Source organism: Xenopus laevis, chromosome 2S (assembly GCF_017654675.1).
Source record: "Xenopus laevis strain J_2021 chromosome 2S, Xenopus_laevis_v10.1, whole genome shotgun sequence".
Taxonomy (NCBI): Eukaryota; Metazoa; Chordata; class Amphibia; order Anura; family Pipidae; genus Xenopus; species Xenopus laevis.
Window position 1 is genome coordinate 101,863,238 of NC_054374.1, and position 19,740 is coordinate 101,882,977.

Genomic DNA, 19,740 nt, shown 5'->3' on the forward strand with positions numbered 1-19,740 from the left:
TCAAGGGTCGAATTCAAATTCATGCCAGTTTTTTTTAAACTCGTTTAAATTCGAATATACTCTAAATTTGACTGGGGGGTTATTTATAAAAAAAAAAATCGACCAAACCTAAAAAACTTGAATGTCTGGAAGGCTACTAACATGTCCAAATTGGTCCCTGAAACAATTGTCACATTAGAGATTGCCTATGACCAAGTGCTAGGTATGCATGAAACGCGTAAGGCTCCATGTGGCGAGTATTTGATATTTTAAAATGATTCAATAAAACAATATTTTTTATTTTACAAGCATGCATGCAAGTGGGATTTTTTTGAAGTAAAATGTATTACCTCTGTCTGGTCACTAGAGGACCCCAGCATGCCACTTTTTTGGTTTACATAGGTCTATTTCCAAGAAATCTAGCTACAGGGCCCTCTCTCATTGATTTATACGTGAACTCTTGAATTTGAATTCTTGAAGGGCCAGAGTATGATAAATCTGGAAATTCTAATTAAAAATCGAATTGAGTTTGGATAATTCACAATTCAATTTGCGAGTTTTTACCATAAAAAAAATGTGAAAATTAGAATTTTCAATTCAACCCTTAATAAATCTGCTCCTAAGACTTGGCAATTTGTGGCCAAGTACAAAAAAAATAGGAAGCACATGCACGCAATCCATGGGGCTCTATGCGGGGAGGGGGGTGCAAGTGAAATCCTTATGCAATAATTGGACATTGCAAACAACTATGAGCACCCCTTTACTATAAAGCAAACAGAAGTGAAATGGATAAATTAGAAAAAGTAATCATATAAATATGGATTGATTGCAACGTAGAAGTCAAATATTAAACAATTGTGTCCCTTTAGTTGCTATGGCCCATGCACCATTTTGATACATTAGCCATAGCCCAAAGAGCTTGAAGGAAAAGTAACACCAAAATATGACATTTTTGCAAGTAATTCATTTATAATGGATTTTTTGGGGGCAGCCATTCCAAGCTGAAAAATGAGTAAGGGCAGATAACAGATGAACTCTGTATACAATGAGAACGTTTCTGTTATCTACTAAGTCACCTGAGCCTTTTTGTCATCTTTCAAACTGAATGGCTGCCCCCATGGCTACACAGCAGCTTGTTTATATAAACTATAGTAGCGTTTCTGAAGCAAATACACCCGTTTTACCAGTGCAGCGCAATGTTATCAGCCCTTATATGACCAGCTTAATAACTCTGATTATCAGAGCCTTATAAAATGCTCCCATGTGTGGGAGAACTGTTGCAGTTCCACAGTAGCATCAACACGTATTGAAAGTATTGCTGTCCGAGTGCTGCAGGTTTTTGCCCTGTGTTGGGGGCATATAGTATCTCATATGTTTCCAGAACTTTTTATTTGCCTCTGTGAGTTCTCCTTTCCATCTGATGACACCTTGCTTTTGCTTGATGTATTGGACAGATTCGGGCATATTGGAGTAATCAATGCCTTTTTCTAATTCAACTAAAATCACTTTAATTTTATTCCTAATGAGAGCATCATACATTGCGATTTGCTGCTCAAATTCATCCTTTAAATCGCCGCTGGATTGAGTGCTTCCCAGAACAATGACCAGTCTTCGACTCTGGGAAATGGCTTCATCAACAACATCAGACATGGCTGGGAAAATAAAATGAATAGACATTTAAATTCCTTCAAGACAATGACAAAAAAGGGCATTATAAACTGAATTTCAGAGAGATTTGGCGCAAAGATTTATTTACACTGAATACTGTTTTGTTGTAGCTGTGCTATAACAGTTATATTCACTATATGCTGCAGTACAGTAACATTCCCAGGTCTCCCAGTGGCAAATATTTTTACTTTCCTACAACAACCATGTGATAAGCGTGAGAACCCCACCCTGAAATATAACATAGGTTCAAGTGTGGCCACGTGGAAGACAAGTCTCGGCCCTGGTCCCCCAACTATTAGTTCACTGTTCTCTGAAATCTTTCAGCCCAAGCAATATCTGAGTCCGCTTTCCTTCTTTGTATATATTTTCCCCATTCCGAACTCAATACTTTCATTTTTTCACAACAGGAACTACAGAGGGATGAGCTACCTTCTGTCAACCCCATAAAATGAGTTGATTCTGAACCAGTGCTTCAATCCAATGTCATTATTTACTTTATACATGTTAGATTTTCTTCCCATGCCCAGACTCTTAGGATTGAATTGAAAATTCGAAAATCGAATTTGATGTTTTTTTTTATGGTCAAAACCAGGGAGTTATTCAAATTCGATTCAAGGTTTTTTTTAAAAATTTTAATTTGATTTTCGAGATTTATCATACTCTAGTCCAGTGCTGTCCAACTTCTGTGGTACCGAGGGCCCGACATTTTTCTGGCCTACACAGTGGAGGGCCGATAATGGAAACCAGTGTTGGCCACTCCCTGTTTTTAAACCACATCCACTTTAAACCACACCCATATGAACAATAGAAGTGTCATACGTGTGAACAATACAGGGGGATTACAGGTGTAAACAATAAAGGGGATTAGTTTGAATTTGAGGTTTAAACAATGCAGGCGCCAGTTAATCTCTGTAGTGATACCATTTAAATCTAAAGGTGGCCATACACGGGCCGATAAAAGCTGCCGACAGACCGAGTCGGCATTTTATTGGCCCGTGTATGGGGGCCCCTGACGGGCTTCCCCGATTGAGATCTGGCCGAAAGTCGGCCAGATCTCGATCGGATGGGACTAAAAATCCCATCTGTTCGTTGATGAGGTCCCGCGATCCGACGGCCCGTCTGTGTTCCCTAGGATCCGATCGTTGGGCCCTAGGGCCCACGATCGGATCAGCCCGATATTGCCCACCTCAAGGTGGGCATATCGGAGGGAGATCCGCTCGTTTGGCGACATCGCCAAACGAGCGGATCTCTCCATGTATGGCCACCTTTACACATGGTAAGCAGACACAGCAGGTAGGTGGGGGGCCACACAAGGGGGGTCTGCCAGTTGGACAGCCCTGCTCTAGTCCTTTAGGAACTCAAATGCGTCTATTTGCCACCTTAAACCTGCCGAATTGCTGTTTAAGTCTATGGGAAACGTCCAGGGATCAATTTGGAGATGTTTGCAGCCTTCCTGACATTCGGGTTTTTCAAATTCGATTTCAATTTGGTTTTCAGGTCAATTCTATTCATCCGAGTTTAAAAAAAGTGATTTTATTAATACATTTTGATCGAATTTCGAGTTCATGGGAGTTTTAAAAAACCCACATGAATTCGAAATTCGACCCTTGATAAATGTGCCTCTAACTGTATGAATATGTCGCATGTCTGTATAAAATAAACAACAAGAATATATTCACCTTCCCCTGGTATTTCATCTCGTCCAAATATAAAAAGTCGATATGAAAACTTCACCTCTAGAACCTCAGGCAGCAGCTTTAGTACAAAGATGTCCATGGGATAGGAATTGGTTCCGCTGAGACTTTTTGGATACATAATGTAAGCATCATAGAGCTTTCCATCTGTGACAAATGAACACCGTTAAATGTAGAAATGACAGGATTAGAGGATAAATACAAGGTATTGTGAACACTCCAAAGAACTGGCATTATCTGAGGTTATTACAATACCCTCACAATACAAACCAGGTAGACTTGTGAAAACATACAGGAGACATATGGAGCTATAAGACAACCCTGTGTTAACTCAATGCAGCACCTGCAATTTGCTCTTCACATTGTATTTTTTAACCAGGCCTCCCAATTTAGTAAAAGAAACAAACATTGCTACCAACAACCCAAATACATGACATCTGCAACATGTTACAAAGATATCACTAGTCATTTCAGAATTCAAGCCATGTTGTTTAATCACCCCCCAGTATGTACAGGCACACATAATATTAAAGAAACCATCCACATAAATTGCCAATACCTTTGATATGTTTTCGAGCAAAGCAGGAACTCCGATACCAAAGCACAATGTCGATTTTAAAAATCTTGGCGAGTAATACAATATTAATAATGACGAAGATCAGAGTTACAAAGAATGCAATCAAGAAGGGCTGCAAATTAGGATCTGCAAAGAAAAGGGAAAAAAGACAAAGACAGGTATATGAGAATTGTTGTCTTGATCAGCACAGTTCTACTAAAAGTTTAGACTCATGTTTCCGACAGTGATTGTTAAAAACAGGTCCATGACTTAAATCACAGCTAATAATATTATAACCAGAAGCCAAAAAATCCCTATTATGGTTTCTTATTAAGCAAAAAATAACAAACCCCTTCTCACGACTTACTGATTGAGACACTTACTGATAACAGGTAAGGTTCAGGTCCAGACTGGGATTCAATACAGACCCTGACATTATAAATACACAGAGGCACAATAGCCCCCACTAAGTCAATAAATAGTGACTGTCTATGGCATCTTATAGAAGCCCCTCTGCCATTTGCTAGAATCCATAGATTGTCAGGTCATGTCTGCCTAAGACCCCCTCAAAACGTTAGGCTGTTTTAAAAAATAGCAGTGTCTGCATTCTTTTTTACAAACTCAAACATTCTCTGTATAAACTCAAAAATGTTTAAAGATGTTGCTTTCCTTGCAATCGTTGTTGTATAAGCAGTTTCTGAGAACTGCTGCACATCTGTGTTACATGGAGTCCACCAACTTCTGGCACCTGTTACATTCCACAATTCTTCTGCATTTCTTGCTTTTGCCTCAGAAACAGCATTTTTGATGTCACCCACAAGTTTTCTATTGGACTATCCAGAGACTGGGCTGCCCACTCCATAACGTCAATCTTGTTGGTTTGGAACCAAGATGTTGCTTGTTTACTGGTATATTTGGGGCCATTGTCTTATTGAAACTCCCATTTCAAGGGCATTTCCTCTTCGGCATAAGGCAACATGGACCTCTTCAAGTATTTATATGTATTGAAACTGATCCATGATCCCTGGTATGTGATAAATAGACCCAACACCATAGTATGAGAAACATCCCCATATCGTGATGCTTGTGCCACCATGTTTCACTGTCTTCACACTGTACTGTGACTTGAATTCAGTGTTTGGGGGTCATCTAACAAACTGTCTGTAGCCAGTAGACCCGCTCAATCCACTAGCGATGCTGCCCCGATTTGACGCTGATTTTTTAAGTGTGGAGCAGGAGAGGGGGGCGGCAGCAGCCCCAGAATTGGTCGCTGGTTCAGCACTTGTCTTTTTTCCAACTTGTCTTCTAATTGTAACAGTAGTCAGTTAATTTCAGACCTTCTTATTCTTCCTAGAGTTTTTGCCATTTTGGCTATTTTTCTATCCATTCGAATGACGATTTTCTGTTTTCTTCCACATCTTTCATGTTTTTGTTGCCATTTTAAAGAATGTGAGATCATTTTAGGTGAGCGGGCTATCATTTCTGCACTTCTTTATATGTTTTCCCCTCTCCAATCAACTTTTCAATCAAAGTGTGCTGTTCTTCTGAACAATGTCTGGAACGAGCCATTTTACTTGGACTTGGAGAGAAATGCACTATAACCAGTAGGCACAACATCAGCTGCCTTCCTTCCTTAAATAAGGGCCGGAATTGACACCTGTTTTTTTACAAAATGAATGACCTCACTAATTGAACTCCACACTGTTATTATTTAGAACAAGCCTCAATTAATGATTCAATTACACAGAATCAGCAGCATGCCATGACTTTTGGGTCTGTTAGTTTTCTATTACTCTACTACTCCTACTAGTAAATTTTCCATGTAGAAATATAATTTCTACCAAAAACTGTGATCAGGTTAGTGATGTGGACTGTTATTATTTTGAACACAACTGTATATAAAAAAAGTATATGAAATAATACACAAGTGTCACATATAATAATACAGACACATAAAGAATTCTGTGTAAAAACTAAAGCAAACACAGAAGTAAAGATGACCAAGCATCTCTACCCTGCAGTTTAGCAGCTAGCAGGCCATGAAGTAAACACTGGTGTTTCTTCAACCTATAGGATTCTTAACTTTGTGCATCTTATGTTATCAGCAAAGGTTATCTAAATTGTAAAACAAGTAGCCTATAAGCTGCAATGACTTGCAAAGCCACATTTGAAGCCTTGTGTGATGTATTTCATTTTTTTGTGGCTGGCTGAACACTGCCCAACCAACACTGTATTTTTTACATACAATAAAAATCTGTTCACGCTAAAAATTTTAAAATATGAGCTAAGGTTCCAGTAGGTAATATTGGCAACATTATTAGACCCTCCAATCCTCTGTATCCCGCTACATCACTTGTATCTCAATATGTTCCTGGACAACTCTTCTGTTCCTCTGCTGTTCCCCACCTTAAACCTTAATCTATTGCTGATCCACAAATTCCCTCAGTATCTAGAAATAAAGTCCCTCTTGGAGCAATCGTATAACATCTGACTCCTGTCCTGGCACTTATAGCACAGTGACAACCACTATAAATTGCAGCATTTATCAACCTCATATTTGTGTCTGTAAATTACCTACCAACATAAATTGTAAGCTTTATGGGACAGGGATCTCCTTCCTCTTGTCTCTTTTACTTAGCACTTACACTTGGATGTAACTGTACCTGTATATATTGTATTTATTATTGTACTGACCATGTTTGTACTTTACTCTTCTGCTGTACAGTGCTGCATGCACAAATAGCAATATATAAATGAATATATGCACAACTGTATTTTTATATAGGGGAAGTTTATACTTCCACCTTACTAAACCTCTCTAATCTAGGTGATGCATAATTACCATACATAAAAAGGTAACTAAAATAACATTTGCTGGGAAAAGAAGAAAACTACGTACCTGGGCGCTGCAGCATAACATATGCTTTTGACATTGTATTGAGATTTTTACAGTAGAACTTTTTGTTATAATCCTCTTCCTTAATCTCTGTAAAATTCAGATATCTGTAAAACATTGGTTCGTTGTCCTCAGTCATGGAAAAACTAAAAGTATCCAGAAAAGAATATCAGCAAAAGTCTGCCAGCACCTATAGCCGAATAGTGTAATGGATCCATGGATCCTCAAACTATAGCCTGAAGAGTTCACCAACCAATCACACACACACATATTTGATTGCTAGTATTGTGAAGGAGCTGTCTATTTCTTTGTCAGGGAAGGCAATAGAAAAACAGATAAGTAAATAGTCTGGCATGGGAGAAGGACACATTTCTGAAGTGCATGAGGATGGGGAGAAAAGGGGGGAACCCAGCAAGTTAGAAGCTAATGAATATGCATGCATTTACAGTCGGTAGATGGAGATGGACACAAACTGGACACAGACTAAATCCTCTTTTGTTACCACCACTACTAAACCAGAATTATCAATGTAGTCTGTATTATACAAATTGCAAATCCAGCTCAGTTTTATGGGTTTCAATGTTGTTAAATACTTACTTGATATCTCCAATTATAACTCTGGTATCAGAACCATCAACCTCATCAGCCCAAGAATCATTGTACGTCCATATAATTACATCGTCACTGTTGATCACTTCACATTTGAGGCTTATGGCAGATCCTGCAGCATTACAAAATGACATGTCAGACAAACTTTCTTGCAGCACTTGCACACTTTATTTGAGTGGTAGCTATATTATCAATTTATTGTTATTAAATAAAACTAATTCTGGATCTGTAACCATATCTGCATAGACAGATTTCTATATATACATTTAATGTTGGCCATACAATGAACTGTGTGGCTAATGGCCAGATACCAAATAGTAGCCATAGACGTAAATAACAAAATTTCATTATTTCAATTATTTAGTAGAAAAGTGAACAACTGGACCACATGAATTGAAGAGGATACATATGCACCAGACAGTTATAATATAGCTATAACGTAGCCACCTTTCCTTTTTTCTTGTTTCAACCACTTTTTCTCTTGAATGCAGATATGTTTGGTGATTAGAACATTGTTGGAACAATACTCACCCAACTCCACTTTCTCAATATTGTTACTGGGATTTCGCATAAATGGTAAACGAGAAGCTGCCGTTACTGAAAAAGAAAAGACAACAGAAAAACTCAGTGTTTAGTTAAATAGCGTAGTAGTGCTGTGTCCTTATATACGTGGAACTGGCTTCATGGCTACTGTATTTTAAATGAAGCAAACTATCTGAAGACATTGAAGGGGGGTCACTAGAGCCAAGGTTTTTTAAGATATAAGGCCAGCCATCTTAAACCTTGGTGCTACAAAGGGGATTGGAGGGGACTCTACTAAGTACCAGAAGGCATTTTGCCCACGGATATTCTTAATGCCCAAATGAATTAATGCCTGGCTTAATCACTAGAAACTGTCCCCCATGGGCCAACCATGTGAATCCCCAGAAACAGCTTAATGAGCATAAGAGTACATCAGTGTTAGGCTAACTGAACAATATGTGAAAAATTCACAGAGCAGTACTTGATATTGATTAATGGTCTAAACAAGACAGCAAGTCCAGATGGACCTGTACCTGTTACCTGTAATTTTCAAATCAACAGTTCGACTCAAAGAATACTCTGTCCCATTGTGCTCAAACTTCACAGCACAAGTATATAATCCTTCATCTTGCTTAACTGCATTCTGTATGGTCAGGGTTTCGGCCAAAGCGAAATACTTCTCTTCATTTTGCAGAGGCTGGCATTCCTGCAGAGAAAACCATTGTGTTGATACATGTGATGGAAAGATTTTTACAAAGAGAAGCTATACGCCGATCAATGACCTCACTGTTTCTGTTTCTGGGTTCCATTTTCAATTACAGGAGAAAACGCATCGCCTAGCCTATTAAACCGTAGACATATTTACCACTGTTTTCACCTGTTTATCTGCTATCACCATCATGGCAAAAGCTGTGTGTCATCTTCAGGTGGGATGCCTTTATAGCAAGGCAACTCATACTAATAATCTTTATTCACTGCTTTTAGATTGTTTCCTATTAAAAGACAGATTTTTGACACGTTGAATCTGTCCTTGCTCCAGAAAACAAAATATGAACCAGGCAATTGGAAGGTGAAACAAGATGCTAACAAGGAAGAGGTTAATTGTTCTGAACTGAACCTCCGTAGATACAAAGAAGGAAAAGGTTAAATGTTGCTGGGTATATATGAGAAGAAAAGAGCTCTGTGTTTCAGAAAGGGAACTGGGTTACATTCTTTGCAGCACCGAAGAATGTGTTTCTACCAAATGTTTTTTAAAAATCAGTTTATGCGTATTCAACCTCGATATTAAAAGGACAAGAATAAAATGTTACCTTAGACCATGTAATCTGAGCCTTGGTTACATCAACATAGTCCTGTATAAATGGACAATCGATTTTGGTGGCTTTCAAGTACTGCTCATTAGTGAACAGTGCAGATCTGTTATAACACAAGTTTTCCTCGTTCTCAAAAACAATCAGCCAGGTGCAGTATGTAACATTTCTATAATAAACCCAAAACATGAAAGTCAGCTGAAAACATAAGCAAAGAAAGACATGATATTTCTCTAACATTCCAATGTGCCATGAGATCCACAGTGACATCCCCTTGTTTCTACCGTGGGTGTTAAAAGATGTGATCTGTTGCTCCTAAATAGAAACTAGGCGTTTTCCCAGCCTGCTTTTCTAAAAAACTTTTTTTAAAAGATCCTGTCTTCCAACATTGGCACTGGCCTGTGCACAAGCAGGGCGTATTTTGTGGAAAAAATGCATACTTTTGCTTTTTCATGTTGCATGACAGCAGATCAGATTTTTCTATGCCTGGACGGTGTGCCACTAGCCTTTAAGATTTTTAGTTTAAATATCTAATATATTTTTTTGCTCACCTATGCAGTATTTCTGCCTTGCTATTAGATTGGTGGTTGTGAAATTGTCGGCTGTACAGCTCGTAGCATGTATGAAGAAGTAGTTTTGGGGGCCTGGTCCCTGGATTGAAAACTGTAACCTTGTATAACACTTGCTAACACTCCTTCCAGCATTGTATGCTGTAGCTATATTATGCTACAACATAGGACTGACCACTAGGTGGAGATAATGTAATATCTAAATGTAATTACGGGAAGTTGCAGAAAACATTCATGAGGAGATCTAGAGATGTTGGATGGGTCAGAAAAGAATACAATGATGGAGATGATATTGCCTTTAAATTCAGGCCCCCTCTTGTTATGCTCCCAGACTGTCACACCTCTGGGCCTTCCTGATTACACCCTCAGTTCAACCCTAATACTTCAATTTGTCATGTGGCATCCCAATCCAAGGCCCAAGGCCACATCAGGATTATGGGATCCTATTGCTACATTTTCGTTTTTATAACCCACCACCAAAATAATTGCATTATATGGTATCTTACTTAATAACACATGTATAATATCCTGCATCTTCTAAGCTTGCAGGGAAAAACCAGAGAGCATTTCCATTTTCATGTATTCTTGATTGTGAATCTGAAGCAAATGGTATTTGGGAACCATTTTTAAACCATGTTATGTACGAACTGTTGTTTATATCCACACAACAAGACAAGCGAACTGGCTCTCCATCCAACACATACTGAATCTCTTCACACATTACAGCATCATTCTTGCAAAGTTCTGCAAGGGGAGGAAACAAATGTTACACTCAAATGTTGCACCAGCCAAAACACTGCAGAATTCTGTAAATTTATAGTAAACCATGGCAGACAGGGCTAATTTGTTGTGGCACTTGTTTCTGTTAGTAAGGGCAGATTTATCAAGGGTCGAACTGAAAATTAGCATTTTCAAAACGTTTTTATGGTCAAAACTGTCTGCATCCGACAGTCGTGTTGTGACGGATCAACGCTGCGACACCATGCGACAATTCTATCTCTTACCTTATTTTTGTCGCAGGGCATCGGAAAATCGGTAGTGTAGTCCTACCCTTAGGCATGTGTACACCAGTATCATACACATCATGGCAGCACAGTGATTACGTTCTACACTCCAATCAAAAAAGAGCACTTTCCTCATGTTGTGCAAGAAGAAACATGCACACTGAATTGCCAATATTTGTTAAATTGAACTTGCCATTAAGAAGGGTTACGAATGCATAGGCAACACACAGGGGCACATTTATCAAGGGTCAAATTTCGAGGTGATGGAAGTTTTTTTAAACTTCCATCAACTCGAAATTCGAATAAAAAAAGACCAATCAAAATTTATTAAAAGAATCAAAGTTTATAACTTCGGGTGAATCGGCTGTATTCAAATCATTCGACCGCATTCGATTGAATTTCGAATAGAAGGATTTGCCCCAAAAATGTTCTCAGAGTCCACCAAATGACAAGTTTTAGGAGGTCCCCTATAGGCTAAAACAGCAATGCAGTAGGTTTTAGATGGCAAATGGTCAAAGTTGAAAATTTAAAGAGACAGTACATGATAAATTTCTATATTCGAATAGTCAAATTTTTTCCAAATCGCATTTTGGATTATTCGATAGTCGAAGTACACTAAAAAGTACACTAAAAAATAACTTGAAAATTTAATTTTTCAATTCAACCCTTGATAAATCTGCCCCACAGAGTCACAGTCGCAAGGTAATTGCAATGGTGGAAAAGGACTGCCCACTGAAACAGAAAACCTTGTAGACCACCCCATTATTATACAGTAATACATACGTGTGACTAACTAACTGTAAATGGGGCAGGTTTTGCTTTCGGTCAGTTTTCTAAAACACTTTGTTTATTTTTTACTTCTGTGTTTCGCTTGACGCCTGAATAAAATATGCTGACAGACTAAATGAAATTCTACTTATACCCATGTTTTGTAAACAACCATGTCAGCATATTTCACTTCTGTATTTTCTACAGTTAAGCTAGCTAATAGCGTTTCACGTGAAGGTATAAAGAAGAATTTCTGAAAATGTAATGAAGGATTGGTTACTGAGGGCCCATTTATGTACAGAACATTATCCTCTGTTAAAAGCTACTGACACATGGGGAGATTTGTTGCCAGGAAATTAGGCTTTATTTAAACTTTATTGCCATGGGAAAGCATTTTGGGGAGATTGGTCGCCTCCAGTAACACAGATTTAAACGTGGGTGACAAATCAACCTAATAAAAACTGAACTAATCTTCTTTCCACCTAAGGCTAAGGCCACACTAGGCGATAGCGCCGCGATTTGACTCGCGGCGACTTTTCGCCGCGACTTTTAAGCCGCAATCGCTGGGGAAACTTTTGCGCTGGTGTCTATGGGGAATCGCGAAAAATCGCCAGCGTAAAAACACACGCGGCGATCTTTTCTCTACTGTCGCTCGAAATTGCCTCGCTAGGCGATTTCGAGCGACAATAGAAAAAAGATCGCCGCGTGTGTTTTTACGCTGGCGATTTTTCGCGATTCCCCATAGACACCAGCGCAAAAGTTTCCCCAGCGATTGCGGCTTAAAAGTCGCGGCGAAAAGTCGCAAAAGTTTCCCCAGCGATTGCGGCTTAAAAGTCGCGGTGAAAAGTCGCCGCGAGTCAAATCGCGGCGCTATCGCCTAGTGTGGCCTTAGCCTACTCCCCCATTTACTGTATCTTCTTTATTGATGACATGCTCACTAACACTGTCAACTCAGTACACTGTCTGGGCATAAGCTTTGACTCCTCTCTCCTTCTCTGACCATATTAACACCACTGCTTCAGTCTGAAAAAATAATCCCTGTATCCAATTGGCAGCTAAGTCTTTTTGCAATTGGACTGAATGAAAGTACAAGACAATTTATAAATATGAGAAGCTATAATCTACTTACGGGCTTTGTATGCAGCCAGTCCAGACAGAATAACAAAAAAAGCAAATGGGTGCATAGTGGAAGGCTACGAAATAAAAAACAAAAAACAAATGAAGAAGGAGGTTTTAATATAATACGTAAGGTCACATATGTACATATGACTGATCTCAGCAAATGCAGGCTCCGGTTATGCTGGCCATGTTTATATTTATAGTAATACAATGGCATATTGCGCAAAAGAGCGGCAATCTTTCATATAAACACAACAATACATATTAATATACCCTGTCATACGATGTATGTGATAGCTGGTAAATCTATCTTGCTTATATATCTACTGTATATAAGCAAGTAACCCTACATCTGTTCTATATCTACTCTATATAGGCAACTAAACCTACATCCTCTCCTATCTACTGTATATAAGCAACTAAACCTACATCCTCTCCTATCTACTGTATATAACAAATAACCCTACATCCTCTCATATCTACTGTATATAAGCAACTAAACCTACATCCTCTCCTATCTACTGTATATAACAAATAACCCTACATCCTCTCATATCTACTGTATATAAGCAGCTAAACCTACATCCTCTCATATCTACTGTATATAACAAATAACCCTACAGCCTCTCATATCTACTGTATATAAGCAACTAAATCTACATCCTCTCCTATCTACTGTATATAACAAATAACCCTACCTCCTCTCATATCTACTGTATATAAGCAGCTAAACCTACATCCTCTCCTATCTACTGTATATAACAAATAACCCTACATCCTCTCATATGTACTGTATATAAGCAACTAAACCTACATCCTCTCATATCTACTGTATATAAGCAACTAAACCCTACATCCATTCTGTATCCATCCTATAAAGCAACTACACCTACATACTAAAAAACTCAGTAAGACCGAGAGAGAGCACACGATGCAGATTAACTGCTAAGTGGTTTATTCTTCACTACATGTTTCAGGCTACACGCCCTTTATCAAGTGTAAAACAAACTGATTGTTCACAAACATTTAAAGGTGTAGACAGGAAGTGAGGTCACACAAGGCAAATACAAATGACCTTAAATTGATACAGTAATTACCATATAATCACATTTTATATAAATAGAGTATTATCATAATATCCAGAAATATAAAGGTATATAAAAAACATTTAATAGAAACACCATTAGATGGAAAAGTGAATTGTGAAAAGGCCTTTGTAGAAAAACTTTTTTTATAAAATTTTTTATAAAAAGATTTTTTTAAAATCCATACATAGTACTGCCCACTATTAGGGCCTGCTATGAAAAAGCTTGATTGTCCTGTGTTACTTGTAAGGAGGAAGGAAAAGCCCGGTAATCTTACCAGTAGCCGTACAAATTAATATATTGTATCTATCTTGAGCACAGAGAAATTTATCTGCAAAGAGGAAACAAACACAGTATCAGTTTCAAACAATAAGTAACCTTGTAACAACATTTAAAGGAAACATTTCACACTCCAGCTATCATTCATGCCCTTTGGCTGTAATGTGTCGAGTCTCTTAATCCAATAGGCTTCCCTTTGTAATAACCTTTTACTGGTGTTCCCACCTCTCTGGGAGGGGGTCACTACTTCCACAATTGCCCATTTTAACTGAGATTGGTTATGAGAAGCAGAGTTAAAATGTCTAGATACTGTAGTATCTGTTGCTGTTCCTTTTTTAAAATTACGAATATTACCCTTATGTTCCTTAATACGAATTTTTATTGATCTTTTCGTTTGGCCAATATATACTAGACCACAAGGGCACTTTAGCAGATAAACAACACTACTTGTGTCACATGTGGCATAGTGCTTCAGCTTGACCGGTGTACCCTGTGTCGGATGGCGTATCACATCTCCTTTGATAATAGAGGAACAACAGTTGCAATTTAGGCATGCAAATGTGCCGATTTTAGGTGTCCCTAAAAACCTTTGAGTTCCTTTTTGGGGGGGATTAACCTCTGAAGGACACAGTAAATCTCGAAGGGACGAACCTTTTTTATAACTGAACATCGGTGGATTTAGCAAAACACCCTTTAATGTTTTATCTTGTTGCAATATTGTCCAGTATTTACAAATGATACGTTCTATTGCTTTACTATTGGAGTTGTATTGGCTTACAAATGGGAACACTTTCTTATCAGTTTTAGGCTTATATGTTAACAGTTCTTTTCTAGGCAGTTTACCCACTTCTGTGGCACAGTTCTCTATATCCCTAGTTTTATAGCCACGTTTTACAAATCTTTGTTTTAACGTTTCCACCGCTAAAGTATAGTTCCCTTCTTCGGAGGAGATCCTCCGTGCCCTTACGAACTGACCCTTGGGAATAGCTCTAATTACTTTAGGGGCGTGGAAACTAGAGGCTAATAAAACATTGTTTTTTTCAGTACTTTTTCGATACAGACTGTTACTGATATAGCCATTAGTGATAGTTAGTGTGACATTCAAAAAATGTATGCAATGTCCCCCTGTTTCGCTGGTTAACTTAATGGTAGGGTGTGCTGTATTGGCGCAAGTAACCATTTCGTTAAACGCCAGATCTGTACCTTCCCAGAGTACTAAAATATCATCCACAAACCTGTAATATCCAACAATGTGTTGTAGATACGGTTCAGTCAGTCCTTACAAGTAACACAGGACAATCAAGCTTTTTCATAGCAGGCCCTAATAGTGGGCAGTACTATGTATGGATTTTAAAAAAATCTTTTTATAAAAAATTTTATAAAAAAAGTTTTTTCTACAAAGGCCTTTTCACAATTCACTTTTCCATCTAATGGTGTTTCTATTAAATGTTTTTTATATACCTTTATATTTCTGGATATTATGATAATACTCTATTTATATAAAATGTGATTATATGGTAATTACTGTATCAATTTAAGGTCATTTGTATTTGCCTTGTGTGACCTCACTTCCTGTCTACACCTTTAAATGTTTGTGAACAATCAGTTTGTTTTACACTTGATAAAGGGCGTGTAGCCTGAAACATGTAGTGAAGAATAAACCACTTAGCAGTTAATCTGCATCGTGTGCTCTCTCTCGGTCTTACTGAGTTTTTTGGTTCATTTGCTGCACCTGGAGCGGAGGTGTCTGACTGAGATAGAGAGTTTGAGTTACCCCATTACCCAGTCAATCTCAATTTCTTTTGTACACCTACATACTCTCATATGTACTGTACTGTGCATCCTCTCCATATCTACTTTATATAAGCAACTAAACATACATCCTGTCATATATACTATATATAAGCAAGGCCCCATCCATTCTGTATTTATGTACATATACACTTTAAATATATAACATATATAAGAATCCAAATGCTCACCCACACATGTATGTTTTCAGACTATGGGAAGAACCCCAAAGAGTGGCCAAAAGAAAGCCAAACAGACATGGGGAGAACATATAAACTCTTTGTAGACAGATCCCAAATTAGAACTGAATTTAGGACCCATCACTGCAAGACGTCTGTGCTCCCCACATGCAAAATCTGTAAAAGTCAATGTCATAACTAAAGCAGGATAAGCCTGGAAGTTCATCAAACCACTGAAAGTAAATCCTAAGCATGACTAAAAGAATGACTCAGGCACATTTTGCACAGACTTCAGACTATGCTATCAATTTATCTCAGATTTATGGCTTCCTCTACAATTTGTCAACAACTTAAATATGTATAATGAAAAAAGAAATATAACAGGAAGAGTGATACCATCTTCTCTTTCCAGTGTTTTTTTCAAACAGTATTGTCCCTCATTTTATGGGACAGTGCCTTTTACTGAGTAACTGCGCATAAATATGCCATTTGTTACATAAGCCAGAATACAGCGTGGGAGTCACCTGGTCTTGGCATCCCCTCTCCAGCAGCATGTGCCATTCTCCCACTCCCTATATCTGCACCTGAATTCAAAATAAAGCAGCACCTACACCTGAGGTTCCCAAACTGCAAAGCCTGCCCTCCTGTGTGGCTTAGACAAGTTAGGCAGGGGGTGGAGGGTTGTGCAGACTAAATGAGATATAGATAATTGTAAAAATCCAGCCTGAAGGCCAATTCTCAGATGGATGTCACTGTCACTGTAAAAATGACCTCTTCGCCGCTATATTCTGATTACATAGAAAGTATATTTTATTAAAAACAACACTGACAAAGTCGAGACCTCAGGGAGAAATCCAAAATACCCCACTAAACATAAGACTACTTCATTCCACTGTAATGGACATGAGAGATACAGCATGTGAATGTAGTGCAATCTCATAACCATGCTCTATTATCATCATTATTAACATGTATTTATTAAGTGCCAACATATTCCACAGAGTGGTACAGTAACTGGGTGTAAACTGTGAACATACAGAATTACATAAAAAACAACAACCAGTACCCCTTACTGTAAAATAAAGGGATACTACAGACATTGCATGATAATAGATATATAAAAGGCACTATCCTTTTTATACTTATGTTTTAAAAAAAATAATTTCCAGGGATAGTCTCTGGTTTAAATTTTGAATCCTAACATCATTCATTTCTAAACTCACCAAGTGGAAAAAGTTATTCAAATGGACATGACATAATCCAAGTTGTTAAGTGTGTGTGTTCTGTGTAGCCTCATACCCTGGTGTATACAGGCCCTTACAAACATATGAGCACACCAAAAACGGACCCAGTGGTGCTACCCTGTACCCACGCACACACATATTATGACACCAAACATGTGGGTATATAACACAACATTTAATTATGTATTAAAGTGCAAAGTGTTCTAAAGCATCAGATCCACAAACCATCATTTAATCTCCATTTTTCCCTTTTGTTGGCACCCACAGCAAAATATAGAAAACAAAACTTGATTTTCTTTTTAGCCCTTCTTTAACAATTCATGTAAAACAAAGGCAAACCCACAAACACACATTTGCAACTACTAACTCTCCAGCCGCTGCTTCAACTCCCTCCATCCCACCGCAAACAATGAAGGAGGGAGCTGTAATTGTGCTAGAGAGCCGCAGGTTGCAGCCAGGTAATCTTTCCATAACTTTAAGATGTTGTACTGTTAGCCATTGGAAAAATGCAGAAAATGTAAAGTTTGGTGATACCTTTTATTGGCTAACTAAATAAGTTAAAATTGCAAGCTTTTGGAGAACACAGGCCCCTTCGTCAGGCAAAATACAAATGAAAGCTGAAAAGGCACATCATATATATATATATACTGTTAGATCTTTGAAAAAGGGTTTATGGGCAATAAATTAGAAAGTAACAGATAGACACAGACGCAAAGATCCGATCGTACGAATCAAGGAATCGTATGATTTTCGGACCGTGTGTGGAGAGTCCCGGCATTTTTCGTCCCGTGGAGATCGGTCGTTTGGTCGATCGGACAGGTTAAAAGATTTCTGTCACCTGCCGATAATTTCTCTGCATTTATTGCCAATCGTATGATTTTCAGAGGGAGACTGTCACTAGCTTTGGATGGACATAGGGTTGCCCCCTTCTCTGGAAAATATTACCGGCCTTCCTATATATTTATCTTTTTTCCCTTTTAATAACATTGGGATCAACCGTCACATTTACCGGCCAGGTCGCAACCCTAGTCGGACATAACTTTCGTACGATTGCTGTCAGGGGCAGAACATCGGCTGATCTGTTCTTTTCTACTTTATTTCATCTGAATGGTTAGTGGCAGGTCGGGAGATGGGGAAGTCCGAATGTTCGAGGATTCGGACGATCGGATCTTTGCATCTATGGGCAGCTTTACAGATAGAGATAACTTGTAGCGATGATAAAATTAATTGTAAATAGTCCAGGGTCTGGATTCAGTCAGGTCACATAGTTTGAACTAGACCAAGAATAGGGTAAGGTTAACACAACAGTGCAAATTAGGAATTGGACAAGAAAAAAGTAAAGATACAGGTAAGGTTCCACTGCGGTCATCTTTCCAACTATTAGTAGGAGAGTGAAACCAAATGGCACGCCACAGGAACAGACATAAACACCAGCCGCGCAGAAATGACAAGTCAACTAACCCCCCGTCATTAGATTCATCATGGTCCAGTCCTGGACCCCATAAAGTTACCAGAAACGTCCCGTCCAGTCCGGAGTGAACTATTAGCGCTTAAAGCTTGTCTCCCAGCGCTAGGCACAAAGCTGAGACACCTACTTACAGCTGTGGCGCCGGCAGGAGCCGGTATTGGGCAGCCCTCACATGGAAAAGTAAAGTGGCGCAGCAACCTCAGCAGGTAACTCGGCTACAAGCGCTTCCTTTTCCTGAGTGGGAGGGGGCGCTGCCGATTGCGACACAGCTAAAGTCTTGTTTGTGCAGATGTGAGAGATTCCCGGCAACATTCCTGTGTGAGCTGTGGGACCTGTGCCAGCGCCTCGCTTGTACTACTTGTTAACTCCTGCAGCGCTGAGCACATGCTGCCCTGTCAATGCTAGCCTTCGCAAACTGGCTTATCCCTCATCATTATGGCAGCAGAGCACTGGATCATTCCTTATAAGGGATGAATGGAAGTCTGATGTATAGGGATGGGATGTGTTACCTGTACATCTGCCCATTGCACGAATGTGTGTAAGGAGGGTTGATGGTACAACTAGAGGAGAATTCTCTCCCCTGCAATAAATCTGTGATAACGCCACAAATGTCAAGAAAGTGCTTTCCCAGGTGCAATGATGTAAATCACCAGTGGAAACACATATGTGACAGTTTGTTTTATGAAGTTGCGGGCGAAATTGCCCTTTTTTACTTTCTTTAATGAAAAAGAAATCAATCTCCAATATACTTTAATTAAAAAAATGTGTACTGTTTTTCTAAGAATCCTGACTGTATGCAGTGAAATTCCCCACTTCGTTTTACTTGCTCTGACAGTTGCGGATAGAAAACTTCAGATGCCCCTAACTGCTCTGCAGGGAAACAATCATACTTTCAAACGGCAACCCCCCCCCATACTTCCCTTAACTCAAGCAGCTTTCTTTGTTTCCCTGTAAAGCAGCCGGCGACCGTGTAGATTTGTATGCACAGACCCAGTGCAGT

General features: G+C 38.8%; 1 protein-coding gene across 4 annotated transcripts; it reads right to left on the minus strand.

The window, feature by feature from the left end:
- Window positions 1–313: 313 nt before the first annotated feature.
- On the minus strand, window positions 314–19,073 carry il1r1.S (interleukin 1 receptor type 1 S homeolog). Of its 4 annotated transcripts, XM_041584206.1 has the most exons (12): window positions 18,872–19,060; window positions 14,057–14,110; window positions 12,705–12,768; window positions 10,310–10,547; window positions 9,235–9,403; window positions 8,465–8,630; window positions 7,934–7,999; window positions 7,391–7,514; window positions 6,797–6,939; window positions 3,901–4,044; window positions 3,327–3,488; window positions 314–1,631 (listed from the first exon to the last, which is right to left on the minus strand). In XM_041584206.1, exons 3-12 carry the CDS (start codon window positions 12,757–12,759, stop codon window positions 1,276–1,278), a joined length of 1,623 nt encoding a protein of 540 aa, XP_041440140.1. In that variant the 5' UTR covers window positions 12,760–12,768; window positions 14,057–14,110; window positions 18,872–19,060; the 3' UTR covers window positions 314–1,275. The 4 variants fall into 4 exon arrangements, with proteins under 4 accessions (XP_041440140.1, XP_018105266.1, XP_041440141.1 ...); XM_018249777.2 differs by lacking the exon at window positions 14,057–14,110 and having other exon boundaries at window positions 6,797–6,900; window positions 18,872–19,073; XM_041584207.1 differs by lacking the exon at window positions 14,057–14,110 and having other exon boundaries at window positions 18,868–19,062.
- Between the last annotated feature and the right edge of the window lie 667 nt (window positions 19,074–19,740).